We start from the raw sequence: 16470 nt of genomic DNA, 5'->3' as shown, positions 1-16470 counted from the left end.
TTTCCACAGGGCTCAGAAATCTGCATATACACCCATATAACCACATGGAAAAGCTGTGTAAACTGGCAAACGTTTCTGCTGATTGCATATTACGTTACTAATAAATACATTTTAAAAGTAGTGGACAACTGGACATTTTAAATAAAATGCTGCTTGTACCAAACACCAGCAAATAAGGTAAAGTTGTATATCATTTCTGTTTAAAAAAGTTTTCAAGATGTATTATTGCAGTATTATATATTATCAAAGTAACAGAGGGACTTACCACACCTAATTAACTAGTGTGGTGTACTTGTAAATCTGAAAAGCATGTTCAGCAGTAGCCAGATCCAAGCACGGTGTATGAAGAGCTATAGAAAGTCATTACCAATATCCTCTTTGAGTTTTACAACAACTTGTAAGTCTGGACTTGGACAATAGAGGTTTGTAGATGAAAATCCTTACATTCATTACTTCTGACTAATAGGAAACAGATTTTTACCATGCAATGATATATCACTTGGAATTGTGCAATCTTCTAGAACTGTGCAATAAATCTGACATTTCTAGGAACAGAGCAATACTGTCAGTATTTTATTATATCGTTTCCAAGTATTTGTAATATATTTGACTATGTATAATAGAGCATTGCTGCTGTTATTTATTTTCCATATAGCAACTACTTTATTTTAATGATTTCATTTATTCCCTTCTAAGAAATTTATTCTATTTATCATTTTTATATTTAATATTTTAATTCAGCTCATTTGGTAGTCGTAACTGGAAAGTTTGGCCTATAGCATATTCCTTATTTCCTGGAGTTTAGTATTCCATTCATCTAATCATTCATTTAACTTCAGGGTATTTCCTTTCCTTTCCAAACAAAAAAAATCCAGGCACAAGCAGAACAGTGGATTACACAGAAGGCAAGAAGAGAAAACCTACAAAGAAATCTAATTGCATAATCCGAGACTAACAAACTGACTGCATAACCTTAAATATAATCTATAATGCAATGACCCATCTCCATTTATGGTTAAAATTATATACTGTTGCAATTTCCATTTAGGGTTAATAAAATACTCTGTCTGTCTGTCTGTCTGCCTGTCTGTCTGTCTATCTATCTATCTATCTATCTATCTATCTATCTATCTATCTATCTATCTATCTATCTATCTATCTATCTATCTATAATTTTGCTGCTAAATATATGAGGCACTGGCAGTAACAGTGCAAGGGCATACAGTATCTGATTCAGTGCTGTCTGATCTAACCTGGACCTCCTCTTGGCTAGGGGTAACCTCCAGTTGCGAGGTAGAGTCATCCTAAACCCTAAAACCTGGAGCAAATGTTCTTAATATGTTTTATGCTGAATAAAAATGTATAGACAAAAGAAGAGCCCCGATTCCGTCCGTACACTGCACACCCTTTTCTTGCCTTAAAACTCCTCCTTGCAAACTTTAGATACTCACTGACGATAAACCCCTGATCCAGCGCACTATGAAGGAGGAGTGCGCGAGCCTGGGATCACCGGTATCGATCAAATTTCAAGCTTTGGAGCGCACACACAGCACGACTACATCCCAACCCACGACCACAGAGTTTAAACAGGAGAAGTGATTGACGGTTTTCCTCGGAGTGAACACAAAGACCCTGCGCGCCGAGTGCGCTGGATCCGCCTTTTACGCACACAGTGACTGGATTTTGTTGGCGACTTTACCCCCTGCAGTACTGATTCATGACAATACCAGGAGTCCATTAACATTCTTTTGAGGAACCTGGCGTTTTAACCCCGTAAATCCAAGTTTTCCCATCTCTGGATCAGGTAGTACCGATGCACTTCGGACCTTTTTAAGCAATTATCCAGTTTATTGTTGGACTAATAAAAAAACAACTTTAGATGGTGCAAGATGTTTCCTGATAAGCAATGATTTTATTTTTATTTTCTAGACTGTGAAATCAGATATGCTTTGCTGTAACTGCGATTAATGTTTAGAGAATCTAAATGTATTTTGCGTTTTGATAATAGTTAAACATGATCTTATGCGTTGTTTAGGAATTATGATTCTCCGAAAATGCCACTTCGCTCTGCTCCTTTTATTTCTGTCCGCCTCTACCATCGATCCAGGTAATTTTCAGTTCAATACACACCAACACTTTCACAACGTACACATTTAGAAAACACAAAATCATTACGTTTCCTTAGGAGAAAGTTTAAAGGCTCAGGATCTAACAAATAAGTTTTAATTATCCATCCAACCATTTTAAAACTGTATTTACTGATATTATTATTATTATTAATGCATAATGATAACAGGGCTATTACATACAACATCCTAAATATTCCAACGGTGTGTGTGCCTTTTAGACGAGCCGGTGGAGGATCTGACCGTGTTTGACATGTTCGAAAGCAGCGGAATCACACAGAAGACCATCGGGGCGAAACTGTTCCGAGGCCCAAACCCCGAGTCTCCTGCATATCGTTTCATCCGCTTCGACCATCTTCCCCCAGTCAGACCGCAAGTTCTAGACCAACTCTTGCAGCAAATTCAGAACAACGAGGGTTTCACCCTGATTGCGACCCTGCGTCAGGACCGCGCGTCCCGCGGCACTTTGCTCTCCATCGAGGGTCCCGGTGAGCGGCGGCAGTTCGAAGTGCTTTCCGACGGCAGAGTGAACACGCTCGAGCTCGTGTACTGGTGGGCCGACGGCTCGCGCAACGTCATCGCGTTTGAGGATGTGGAGCTGGTGGACTCGCAGTGGAAAAACGTCACGTTGCACGTGCACGGCGAGACAGCCACGCTGTATGTAGGCTGCAGCCTCATCGACAGCTTCATTCTCGACGAACCTTTCTACGAGCACCTGCGCGCTCCGGGTGGACGGATGTACGTGGCCAAAGGATCCAGCCGCGAGACACATTTTAGGGTGAGAGTGCTGTCATTCACACAGGAGAAAAAATGACCTCATTCTTGTCATAGGTTTAAAGTTTTATTCCAATACACCTGATAATGTGCCTATCCAACCCTGGGGCACAGAGCAAAAAAGAAAAAAAAAAACTGGTTAGTGGGTCCTGAGAACACTTTTATAGCCAGACCAGTACACTAAGGCCTATTCGCAGGATTTTGAGTTGGGGTTTCAAAGTTATGTCACTGAAGCACATTAAATCCACTTACACAACAAGGTTGCTGTTGTTCTTTCGTGCAAATTCAACAGCCATTTAAAAGACTATGTATTCATATTTGTCCTATAGTTCTAAAACTTGTGGGATTTGCCAACAACATACAATGATTAAAATCAGTACGAGCTTGATATGTGCACTGTCTGTCAGAATTTCATAGGTGTACAAGAACTATTAGGGATGTAATTTAAGTAAATAGCAGGAAGTTAATTGCGGTAGCAAATATGATGACATCATATTTGCCAAACCATACGTCACCATCCTTGGTCTTCATATTTAATTTACAAAAAAAAATAAAAAATAAATGAATCTTAACTAACTAAACAAACACAATACTGATTTCACGCTACTGATAACTCATTAATTACTCAGGGTGAAATTGATATGGTCATTACAGGCTAGACATGGGAACTCATGCTCCTACCTTTTTTATTTTTTATTTTTAAATATCCAAACTGACAGGCTGTAGGATCCTTATATTTTATTCTCATTATTCTATGTTTGCGTTCAGGGGCTGATGCAGAATGTGCAGTTTATTTTCGACATCCCTCTGGAAGACGTCCTAGAGAGCCGAGGGTGTGAGCTGGCAAATACAGGTATAGTGTTTAATGCTTTATATATCTTCCACACATTTTAGACTCACTTCCAAAATAAAGTCTGTCATAGAAAAAAAATTACAGATAAGCAATGGTTTCTTTAATGTCTTCAATCTTGAATCTCTGGAGTGCTTAGAAGCATGGGTTGACAAGTAAGAGTTTTTAGTTTCAGTTCTGGAAGGCTGCAACATTCCGACACATAAATTTCAGCTTATCAGATTATCAAGTATTGAATTTAATAAGCGGTTTTGGATGCAGTCCAGAATAGGAAGATATGAGAGTGTGTTGTGGAGTTCCAGGAGAAGAAGTAAAGGATCTTTCAGTGGTGCTCTGGAAATATTCTGCAACAGTCCAGCAAACTGTCCCTTGTGACAGTCATTTGAGCTTTTTGTTTTAATCATTGCCTGAAGAAGGAAAGTAAAACATCCTGAGTGAGATGAACATTCTTACACTCATCCAGAACAGACACACTAGCCAGACAAAAGAAACAATTAGTAATTGGATAACTTGTATATGTGCTTGACTTTGTCAGTGCCATTTGATTGTAGACAGGCATGTTTGTTTAACTTTTGATTTTGATTCATATTTTGTAACTTACATATGATATATAAGCATATACAGCTAATTTGTAAGACATATCTGCTCAGACTTTACACAGAAGTGAATATTGGTTTGGTTTCATTTTGTAATAGGATATGTCCTGGACCTTAAGGGCTCATTGAGGTCATGTAATAAGAGGAGCAAAAGACACACACACACACACACACACACACACACACACACACACACACACACACACACACACATATACACACATATACACGCACGCACGCACACATTTTTTTCATACTATCCTTGTGAGGACCTTCCATTGACAATTATTAATGCAGTTTTTCCATGCTATAATATACTTAAATTAAGTCAAAAACGTTTAAAATTTAAACAAAAAAAGCACTAAATAAGTTTTCATCAAACAGTCAAAATTGTCAGACTGTAAAATTTGGTCCTCACTAAGATATAAAAACTTGCAGATGCCTATATAAAATATCTATAAAATATATACACACATATACACAAACACACACACACACACACACACACACACACACACACACATGCAGACACACTGAGTCTAACTGTCATTAGGGATTTGAATGAGTTCGGCAGACATGGGACTGAAGCGTGAAAAAATTTGCTGGCTCAAGAAATTGCAGTCAAGGCCAACAAGCTTTCTTGATTTAAAAATCTCCTGGGTGTCTGTATGACTAGCAGATATCTTATGTATACTGAGTCTACTTTCATGTATTTTATATTTGGGTCACTATCTTAAAGAGCTCTTTTGCAAGATGTAATCATGTTTCCTCAGAACCAGTGGATAATCAGTATTCTATTCATCAGCTGTTGAGAAATTCCATTTAAAGTTTTCAGTGAAAATGACAGATGCAATCAGTACATCGTAGTTGAAAAGGCTTTGTTTAGTTTTTGCTGCACATATGGGGCAGTGTTTTAAACAGAAAAAGCCAGTCTAAAAAAGGATAATTGGAAAATAAAATGCTGTTAGATAAAGAAAAATTACTTTTGACGTTGGCTTTCTTCTCTATTTCTCCTTAAGGAATCTGGTGTTTATGTTCAAGATTTATCAGTATCAGACATCAGGTATTTAGTCAGATGTCAGAGAGAAAGAAAGAGAGAGAGAGAGAGAGAGAGAGAGAGAGAGAGAGAGAGAGACAAGGAGATAAATGTAAAAACATGCAATATGCTGCATGTCTTATAGAAGTAGCTAAAGCAATCATCTACTATACATATGCCTGTTAAAAAAATGTATGCATGTTGGATTTAATTTATCAGTAGAGTCTATTTAACTTATGCATTGTAACAGCTTATGGAACATATTTATAGCATCATGCAGTAGGTGGCCTACCTCCCATGGTTTTATAGGCATCATGTCCTTTTTAAAGTCCTCAAAATAAGTATTCCTTGTTCAAAGGCTGGCTAACTCTCTGATAAGTCCATGTACTGTCTCAAAACAAGTATTTATGGTTGCAAATGTGTGATGTCACTATAGCAATGGAAGCCGTAATTTCACTTCTTGGAACAATCTTTACATATTTAATCCTTTCACATAATGAGGGTTTATTACAAACAGGATTAGACGACATGCCGAGGACCCCCTTCCAAGCTTTTTAACTCTGCTTCTGTTTCCATAATCACACACAGCCAAGCACATTCTGCAGGGTAGCATGGGAAACATGTCTGATTGCTATCCCATTCACATAGGCAACAGTACTGAAACTGACCTGGCCTCCCATGGACTCCCATGACTCTAAATTACTACTCCTCCTTATGGACACTTTTCCAGAACATCTTGGCTGTTCTGCAGATTCAATTCCCTGGATCTGAATTTTTTTTTTAAACTGAGCATTAGTGTAAGACAAGTTATAGGGGTTTTAATATAATTAACATTTATGGCATTTGGCTTATGCCCTTATACTGAGCAAATTACAACTAAGCAGCTGAAGGTTAAGAGCTATGCTCAATGGCCCAGCATTGACAGCTTGGCGGTGCTGTGGTTTGTGCTCACTACCTTCTGATCAGAAGTCCAAAGCCTTAACTACTAAACTACTACCCTTACAATTGTTCATTTTGAACCTAGAATCAGTCTAATACACATTTACATTATGTTTTTCCTCTGATTTTAGATTATGTTGAAACTGAATCTCATCATTATGCATTATTTAGTGTCTTAAAAATAAATCTGTCACATTTCTTTGCTTTGCTGAAGCCTTTATTTCAAACACTTTTGACAATAATTTATTTAATTAACATCTGTTTATTTACTCTTTGTGCACAGAAGACTTGAACACAGTAAGTGAGAGTGCTGAACTTGTGGATGTGGCTTCTTCTATCTCGACTAACTTGATCAGCCCGAACACAGACCCCCCAACGATGAGCCCCTCTGAGATGATGTGTGAGCGTTCATGTGAGGAATTGGCTAACCTTTTCCAAGAGCTCAAGGGTCTCCGTGTTGTTGTTAGCAACCTCATTGATGGTTTGCAGAAAGTGGTGAGTGTCTCAGAAAGTCTTTCTAATTTGATACAGGCATGCCATACTGATGGTTATGAGAATAGCCACAGTAAGAAAGTGAACAAGTTGGAAAGTCCACTGAAGCATTTTTCACTGTTTCCGTTCACTTAAACCGGGTAATTGGGTTATAATTGGTGTTACGTGTTGAAGTAATTCTAGTGGAGTAAAACACAGTGTTTTATGCACTTTTGTGGATGTGTGGAAATTTATGGATATTTGATGGCAGTGTGCTGTAACAACCATATGTTTCCATATACTTGGCTATGTGAAACCTTACTTGAAAAAAACAACCACTCTTTTTGGCTCATCAAGATCATGTGGAGGCTCATTTGTTTAGTATTGGATTTCAGACAGAGGAGAACACTGCCATGCGTGAGGCTCTGAATAAGATGCAGGATCCTGTGCAGCAGAGCATTTGCTGGCAGGATGGGCGACTGTTTGAGAATAAGGAGGACTGGATTGTGGACAGCTGCACCAAATGCACATGCCAAGATGGGAAAGTTGTGTGTCGTCAGCTCACTTGCCCACCAGTGTCTTGTGCTAATCCATCCTTCATTGAGGGAGAATGCTGTCCAGTATGCCTTCGTGAGTACCTCTCACAATTACTATACCTCCTTTTTCTTAAAGTTCCTACAGCCTAAAAATGATAATCACATTTTATGTCTATTTCGGGGTCCAGCAATGGACAGTGAGGATGGTTGGTCCCCATGGTCTGATTGGACTCAGTGTACAATCACCTGTGGCAGCGGTACGCAACAAAGAGGCAGATCATGTGACGACACCAGCAACACATGCTCTGGCCCCTCAATCCAGACTCGGAGGTGCAGCTTAGGAAAATGTGACCGCAGAGGTATGGAAACCATTTTCTTTGTGCCAGTCAAAATTCTCTGTGGGGCAAGTGGAAAAAGTGGGACAAATGGAGAAAACATTGAGTTCCTGTGTGTTTAGTTCGTCAGGATGGTGGTTGGAGTCTGTGGTCCCCCTGGTCTTCATGCTCTGTGACATGTGGGGAAGGGCTAATCACTCGCATTCGCCATTGCAACTCCCCTATTCCTCAGCGAGGAGGCAAAGACTGTGAAGGTGAAGGACGAGAGACAAAGAGCTGCCAAGCTACACCCTGCCCAAGTGAGTTTGAGCAATACACATACATGCTCATTTTAAACCCATCCTTTCCCTGCTGTCCAAAGCCAAGCTGAGAACGAGAGCGAGAAAGTGATGTCATTCTTTCCAAGGCTCATATTATCCTTAGAGTTTTGAGGATACACAGCTATAGGGCTGGCAACTCATACCACAAAGGATTATGGGTGAGAATTCCAAAACACACCCAATAAAGAGATTGTCCAGAGGAAAACAAGAGGCAACTGTACTCAGCTGGAAACACAGTAAGGATTTTATAAGCAGAATAATCAAGTATTTAAGATCTATCCAATTGCTCAGTGAACTAAATTAATGTTTTAACTGCTGAGGGGTTCAAGGGCAGGCAGTATGTACATTACTCTGCTTTAGCTATATATTAATAGTGTGTAGTAGTGAATATTTATGAAAAGGTATATACTATGATAAACGGTATGAACCTCTATGCTGTCCACTCACAATGTATGTGAATACTAATAACCTGATATTGATTTTGATTAATTTCACTGCTATTTTGAAGACAAACTGAATTATTGCTTTGTCATTGCTTTGTTTAATTGGTATAATTATGCATTTTTCCAATTACAAAGAGAACAAAGAGGACATAAATATAAAATAACAAGCAGGGCAAAACATCTGACCAAATAACAGATGTTATATCAAAGTAAATGTGTACACTAGAAGTCTAAAACAAAGCAAAATATTTCCATGACACAAACATTATTGTCATCATGCCACAATACATGCTTCCTGAACGCATTCGAGACTCGGGCTGATGTGTATTTTAAAGCTTGATTCATGTATTTAGTTTAGTTCATGTATACGTGTTCTATCTGTATGTTTCAACAGTTGATGGTGGTTGGGGGCCATGGTCACCCTGGGCAGCTTGCTCAGCAACATGTGGTGGGGGTCTGAAAAGTCGTGAGAGGGAGTGTAATAGCCCTGTTCCAGAGCATGGGGGCCGGAAATGTATGGGCGATTCTATTGACAATGAAGTATGCAACAAACAGGAGTGCCCTATTAGTAAGCAACCACATAATAGATATTTTTTGCCGTATTCCGAGGTTATTTAATTTCTATTTAATATTGAACAATGTGAATGAATAATAAAAATATTTCTCTGACGTTTCTGTAAGATGGTTGTCTTTCAAATCCATGCTATGGGGGAGTGGAGTGCAGCACTGCCTCTGATGGTGCTTGGGAATGTGGCCCTTGTCCACCAGGCTACCGTGGTAATGGAACCTTCTGTGAAGATGTGAATGAGGTATGTAATCTGAGCGCTAACTGATTACAACAAGAATATTATATACATTTTAACCTCAAAACAATTTCAAGCTTTATATCTCCCTGTCATCTTGTGCAGTGTGATATGGTGTCAGACGTGTGTCATAAAGTGGGTGGGTTTCAGCAGTGTGTGAACACAGACCCAGGATTCCACTGTCTGCCCTGCCCTCCACGTTACAAAGGCTCTCAGCCCTATGGTCTTGGAGTGGAGTCAGCTAAAACAAACAAACAGGTCAAACAGCACGCAAAGTGTATTTATTACCATAAATCCTACAAACATTCCTGTGTTGTTTTGAAGCTATAATTTCTATATCTTACTTTATCCTTTAAACTTTTCCTGAATAGGTGTGTGAACCTTACAACCCATGTAAAGACAATACCCACAGCTGCCATAAGAATGGCATGTGTATCTTTCTCAGCCACATAACTGAGCCCATGTACAAGTGCGAGTGCCGTATTGGTTATGCTGGAGATGGCATTGTGTGTGGAGAAGACTTCGACCTTGATGGTTGGCCCAATCAGGATCTGGTGTGTGGAGCCAATGCTACATACCATTGCAAAAAGGTAACACATAAATGACATTTATTAAATGAGAATGACCTGCAGATTTAAGATGCCATGTTCCAGCATCTCTCTGTTATATTCACTCACAGTTTACCATCGTGTGACATGGAAAAACTATATAGTTACAGATTTAGACAAACCCAGAAAATAATACTCATTTGGCCCGTATTGTCATGCAAGTTGAGAAAATGTATGAAGCAATATACCATTCCCTCAAATAAAATTTCACATGCACCAAAACCTTTGCATGTCTTTGATCTAGAGGATTTAAAAGGGGCAATAAATGCACAAGAATAAATCATTCTTCATGTCTGATGTATAATTGGCTGATTATGTAATAATGCTGCCCTGGAAAAAAAACAGAACTGCAATCTGCAAGTTGTTATGTAAAATTAGATGAGAACATAGAACATATGCACACAAAGAACAACAAATAGTAAACAAAGAACGGGCTAAAAAAAGCATAACATGGTCGACTGACTTTATGATTTCCCCTAAACTCCATTGTATAAATAGGGTTAAGTACTAGAACATTTATCACTGTGTTATTCATCTAATAATAATTTTAGGACAACTGCCCAACCCTTCCCAACTCTGGTCAAGAAGACCTTGACAATGATGGACAGGGAGATGCCTGTGACAAGGATGATGACAATGATGAAATTGTGGATGAACGGGTGAGTGTTTATTGCAGTTTGTTAATAACAAGCTAATTAACAGAACATGAAACGCTGCAGAATAATATCACAGTTCATGTAATTAAATGAAATTTACTAATTTATTTACAGGACAACTGTCCATTAATGTACAACCCTCGGCAGTATGACTACGATAAGGATGCTGTAGGGGATCGGTGTGATAACTGCCCCTATGAGCCCAACCCAGCTCAGACTGACACAGACAACAATGGCGAAGGAGATGCCTGTGCTATTGACATAGATGGAGATGGTACAAGACATGATCTGTCTCTAATATATTACTGACATGTCTTTTAGGTATTGCATTTGTGGCAGCGGCTCGAAAGTGGAGGGCAGAGCTGGACAAACCGAGCAGTAAGACTACACCCTGTAGCTGATGAGACTAATGAGCGCTCTGTTTCAGTGCCGCTCCTCACTCCACTCGCTGCCACATCATTAAAAAATAATCAGCTAATAGTGGCTAATATTTCTTCACTTTTCTTGATTTACAGAGATTCTAAACGAAAAAGACAACTGTCCCTTTGTTTACAATACTGACCAGAAAGACACAGATTTGGATGGTGTTGGGGACCAGTGTGATAACTGCCCACTGATCCACAACCCACAGCAGGTCCAGACATTTAAAATAACTGCAAATTACTTCTGAAAAATACATCTGAGAAAAAAATTCTCATTTCTAAAACTCTGTTTTGTAGACGGATGCAGATAATGATTTGATTGGAGACCAGTGTGATAATAACCAGGACATAGATGAGGATGGTCATCAGAATAATTTGGATAACTGTCCCTATATTCCCAATGCTAACCAAGCAGACCATGACAATGATGGTAAAGGAGATGTCTGTGACCATGACGATGACAATGATGGAATTCCTGATGATCGGGACAACTGCAGGCTTGTGCCTAATCCAGATCAGATGGATGTAAATGGTGAGGCAGCATAACTCTCAATTCAGTAGACAGTCTTTTCTCTTTAGATGCATTATCTCTAAGCTACTTTGTAAAATATTTAGTGATAACACAGCAGGGCAAGGGTTCAAACCTACCTCAGGGCTAATTCCTTTTCTACCAAGATAGGATTAGACTTGAAATGAAGCTAGAATGTTAATACCCAACGGCCACATTCATTAGTCCATATTTGGTTTTACTGAATAAAATGAATCAATTTAGTTTCTGGGGTTACATATGATAGGAATGCGTCTAGTGCCTTGGCCTGCAAAAAAGTGAGAGCTGTGGGTGAGTATTTGAGACAGGTAGGGGTTGCCTGGGGCAACAGCGATGTGTGATATGTTGAAAAGAAGGCTTGCAAATACTCTGCAGATCATCAGAGAACAGATCATCAGAGAGACATGAGACACATTTCTTCTGGAATGTTCCTTTGGGCCTCTCACATGTGTTTGGTTCAGTGAACAAGCCCCCTTTAAATTTTGTGGGGTTCAAGCTTTAATTATTATGACAATTGTTATGATTCCAAGGCCATGTCTCATAAAAACATGAAAAGCTAAATTGTGACATGAGAAGCAGTATCATCAATTTTATGTCACAAAAATAAATAATCTGTATCTGTAGATTTAATAAATATCTTCAGTTTTTATCAAATTAAATTCAGGTTAGTTATGATGGAATAGTCGGTGCACATTTAACGTTTCTAGATCAATATCGTTGCAATATTATTATTAATAATATATTTTTTATTATTTTATTTAAATATATAATATTTCTGTATTTGAAAAAATAAGTTTTTAGTTGCTGGTTCATAATTTGTTGGTGAATTTTGCAGGAGATGGCCGTGGTGATGCCTGTAAAGATGACTTTGACAACGACAACATTCCTGACCTTTTTGATGCTTGCCCAGAGAACAATGCCATCAGTGTTACGGACTTCAGGAAGTTTCAGATGGTGCATCTGGATCCCAAGGGAACCCTTCAGATTGACCCCCACTGGGTAGTGCGAAACCAGGGCAAAGAACTGGTTCAGACTGCTAACTCAGACCCTGGCATTGCAGTTGGTAAGCAGACATCTTGATACAGCCAACAAGAATTCACTTGTTGTCGTTTTAACTCAGCATTTATAGCAAATCTTCCTACAATAACAGGCTTCGATGAGTTCAGTGCCGTGGATTTCAGCGGAACTTTCTATGTAAACACGGACAGAGATGATGACTATGCAGGGTTTGTTTTTGGCTATCAGTCCAGCCGACGCTTCTATGTAGTCATGTGGAAACAGATAACACAAACCTACTGGGAAGACAAACCATCGAAAGCCTTTGGTATCTCTGGAGTATCACTCAAAGTTGTCAACTCCACCACTGGCACAGGAGAGTACCTGCGTAATGCCCTCTGGCACACAGGCAACACTAAAAACCAGGTGGGCTTGCACACTATATCAGGGTCCTTAAAGAACCTTTTAATATGTACATACACATATATTATGCACGGTGGGAGTGTGAAACGAGATATATAAAATAATTTAGAGTCACGGGACAGGAGTCTGCATTTCACACTCCTGTTATGCAAAATACATATCTATATGCTTAAGGGAATTACATTTTCTTTGTTACTGTCCACCACTGATTTAAATCACGTTTGTTAAACACAAAGCCATGCTGAGTTGTTAGGATTCATGCCTCACCAATGACTAACAGCATTCTAAAAATTAAAATGGAAACATGCTTGTTTTGTCCATGTAACACTCAGGTGCGAACACTTTGGCATGATCCAAAGAACATTGGTTGGAAAGACTACACTGCTTACCGCTGGCATCTTATTCACAGACCCAAGACTGGATTCATTAGGTAAAAACTCACTGCTGGTCCACATCCTTTTATTAAACAGCTGTAACAGTTAGTCTATAAACCTTAGTCATAGAAGAATCTGCTCAAAATATTCTTCTCATTACAACTGATATTTTTGTGCAAAGAAATCATTCTCTTTTACTTTGATTATTTTATGCACTGGTGCACAAATTGACTAAACATTCAGGCTTTAAGTTTTAAATGGGAGGTGTGATTTATATTCTGTTTCTTTTTTGCCTTCAGGGTTGTAGTGTATGAAGGCAAGCAGATCATGGCAGACTCAGGGCCTGTCTATGACAAGACATTTGCTGGTGGTAGATTAGGGTTGTTTGTCTTTTCTCAAGAGCTTGTCTTCTTCTCTGACCTCAAATATGAATGCAGAGGTAAGATGCAATGCTTGAGAATGGACAGTTAATATACTTATTTTGTCCAGCGTTTAATTTCTTCATTAATATGGTGTTTATTTTTTTAACAGACAACTGATTTTTTTTACTCTGCACCTCCTGCCACTGACTGGGATCCAAACTTACAATAAGAGTTTCAGACCAGTCTTCTGAGAACATCTGCATTGTTTCTCCACTTTATTAAAATGCACAAATTTATGAACTCCAGGGGCCTTCGACAGTGAGACTGACTCCATTTTGGACACCCAAGAAAAAGAGTTAAAGTTACCACATTCCAGTGTATTTCTTTAAATGCCTCTCTCAGCTTTGTTGCACATGTACCCATCATGAAACCAAAATAAGTCCTGTCTTCTTGAATAGAAACTTTAGGGTTTGAATATTATCGTTTTCTATGTAGCCATGTAGTCTTTTGAATGGGTTATTTTAGTCATTTTAAAAGAGTAGTTTCAAATTGGTTAAAAGTGTTGATTTGAGATGTATAATATTCAGAATAATACTGTTTCTGTTGTAACTTATTTTTCTGTTGTGCAAGTTTATGAATTAACACGTTGTTTTTGCCTTTGCCTAAAATTGTAAATACTTATTTATTAGTTTTCATCTAAAATTCATGGTGAAATGTTAAAATCGTATACATCTGTCTTTTAAATTTTATTTCCTACTAGATATTTTGGATCTGAGTTATAGTTATTAACAGAAGTGAACCATTAGACATGTTTGTGTTAGTTACAATGTTTTAGTCAAGCAGTCTTTAAATTCAGCATTTTTATGGCCAAGCAGTTCCCTCTCATTTCTCATGTGTTGGGATAGAATTAAACTTGAAATGAAAATAATTTCATTGGTTTGCAGTCAAAGAACTTAGATGTGTTTATTTAAGAGAATGAAAAGTCTGGCAAGTGCAAAGGAAGATATATAACATGTTTGTACTTGAAGCTAATGTAAATATATACAGATGAGTGACAAATGAAAGGAAAAAGCAACATAAATTGTCTTTCCTTTAATATGTTACCGGTCTCTATATGTGGTTGGAAGTGGTATTATTACCACTACAGTGTTCCAGTGATGAAGTGACATGAAGACAAATTAATGTTACACTTTGGTGTAGTTTCAAATTTGGAAATTGTACATGGCCAAATCACTTTTTCATCAGAAACATGAATATGAATAAAGGAAACTGAAGATGTATCCTGCCTGACCTTTAGCCAAACATATAAAGTCAATTCCCTCTCATTAAAATTTTTTTTTTGTATACAGTACTAGTAGACATTACAGGTAGTTCTTGCAAAAAAGGACCTCCAGTTGTTAAAAAAACAAAAAAAGATTACCTACTAGTAGGCCAAACCAAGTTCATGCTCAAATGTGAACGATATCCTAATATTTTTATGTTTAATTTAAATGTTTTTGGTTCTGTAAGTCATAGTACCATGTACCATGTTCTTTTTTAAATGAACGTTATTTCTCTCATTTAAAAAAAGAACTTGACTGACCCATTATCAGTGGGGATTTCTCTGAACTTTGCTGCATGTGTACCTACAATGCCTTAATCAGTTTAATATTTTTAGTTTGCATTTCAGTTCCTCTACATTGTAGAGCTAAATAATGTATATGGTATGAATATTAAAACTTGACATGTTTGAAATAAATACATTTATTACAAAAATGTATAAAAAAAAGAATATTCACTGTACTCTTTATTTACCTTTCCTTTGTAAAAGTGAGAGATGCAAAAGGTGCCAAACTGAGCAATACTTACGCAACAAATATCAATTCACCCCCAGCTTTATGTAACCCAAATTATGCTTATTATAATGAAGGCAGCATAATCATATGCTAATAATTATATTAATAATAATACAACATTCACATATCGTGAATACAAAATATCGCAAAACTACATATGCGGTTTGCATACAGATAACACTGTTAAAGGGCCTGTTTTTATACTCTTTCCTGATAATTTATGTACTAATGACAGCTAGAACATTCCAGAAAGTGTTTTCAAGACAGGTTATATACTATGTTAATATCACTTTTTGATGATCGTCTGAGCTGAAGGCATCAGCTTTGTGATAAAAAAGGCTCTAATGAAATCCCTCTGTGAATTTTGGCTGTACTAAATTCCACAGATATAAATCAACCGTAGCCATTGACTATATAGAAATAGCAGAGCAAAATGTGATGGCTGAAAGTATCTAACTGTGGATGATCTTTTCTGTTATTAAGTCATGTCTTAGAGTCAGCACAGAGTTTTAAATTGATTTAGTTTTTGATTATGATGGATTCTGCAGTGGGTGAATATAAAGTCTCTCAAAAATATACAGTTTATGCTTAGTAAGATTTTTTCTTTTTCATAACTTTTATGTGTACTTTGTGATATGGTAGTTTTTTGTTTGTCTATCTATCCAGCTGGCCCAGCAAAATAAATAAAGGTCTTATTCATGGTATATACTTTGTTAAGTTTAAGTGTCCTGTGATGTGTCAACAACCAATTTATATATTTTTTCTTTTTCTCCTACTCCTTCCTGCACATTCACACACAAATATGCACACCCTCAATAGTAAAAAAAATAATAGGTTTAATGTTAATGCACATGATCTTTAACTAAATCTGTATCTGGATTTCTGTAATGCTGTAATTATGTCATTGTTAAAAGCAATACAAACAAAATGGAATTAAGTGATTGTAAGCCAGTGATACAATCACACCCTCAAGGAAATTCTGAAGACTGATTGTTCAGTGTTATTATATACCCAGTAT

The 16470-nt window shown here is 37.7% G+C and overlaps 1 protein-coding gene across 2 annotated transcripts; it reads left to right on the top strand.

Annotated features, from left to right (window-relative positions):
• Positions 1–1445: 1445 nt before the first annotated feature.
• thbs2b (thrombospondin 2b) lies at positions 1446–16142 on the top strand. 2 transcript variants are annotated; one of them, XM_046854492.1, is made up of 21 exons: positions 1446–1804; positions 2036–2107; positions 2348–2904; positions 3669–3753; positions 6608–6816; positions 7188–7422; positions 7517–7687; positions 7786–7962; positions 8821–8994; positions 9108–9235; positions 9335–9487; positions 9601–9819; positions 10389–10496; positions 10608–10767; positions 11009–11127; positions 11213–11447; positions 12298–12525; positions 12613–12884; positions 13214–13311; positions 13555–13694; positions 13787–16142. In XM_046854492.1, exons 2-21 carry the CDS (start codon positions 2041–2043, stop codon positions 13792–13794), a joined length of 3543 nt encoding a protein of 1180 aa, XP_046710448.1. In that variant the 5' UTR covers positions 1446–1804; positions 2036–2040; the 3' UTR covers positions 13795–16142. The 2 variants fall into 2 exon arrangements, with proteins under 2 accessions (XP_046710448.1, XP_046710447.1); XM_046854491.1 differs by having other exon boundaries at positions 6605–6816.
• The last annotated feature ends 328 nt before the right edge of the window (positions 16143–16470 follow it).

Source organism: Silurus meridionalis, chromosome 7 (assembly GCF_014805685.1).
Source record: "Silurus meridionalis isolate SWU-2019-XX chromosome 7, ASM1480568v1, whole genome shotgun sequence".
NCBI lineage: Eukaryota > Metazoa > Chordata > Actinopteri > Siluriformes > Siluridae > Silurus > Silurus meridionalis.
This window is presented reverse-complemented; position numbering and strand designations above follow the sequence as displayed.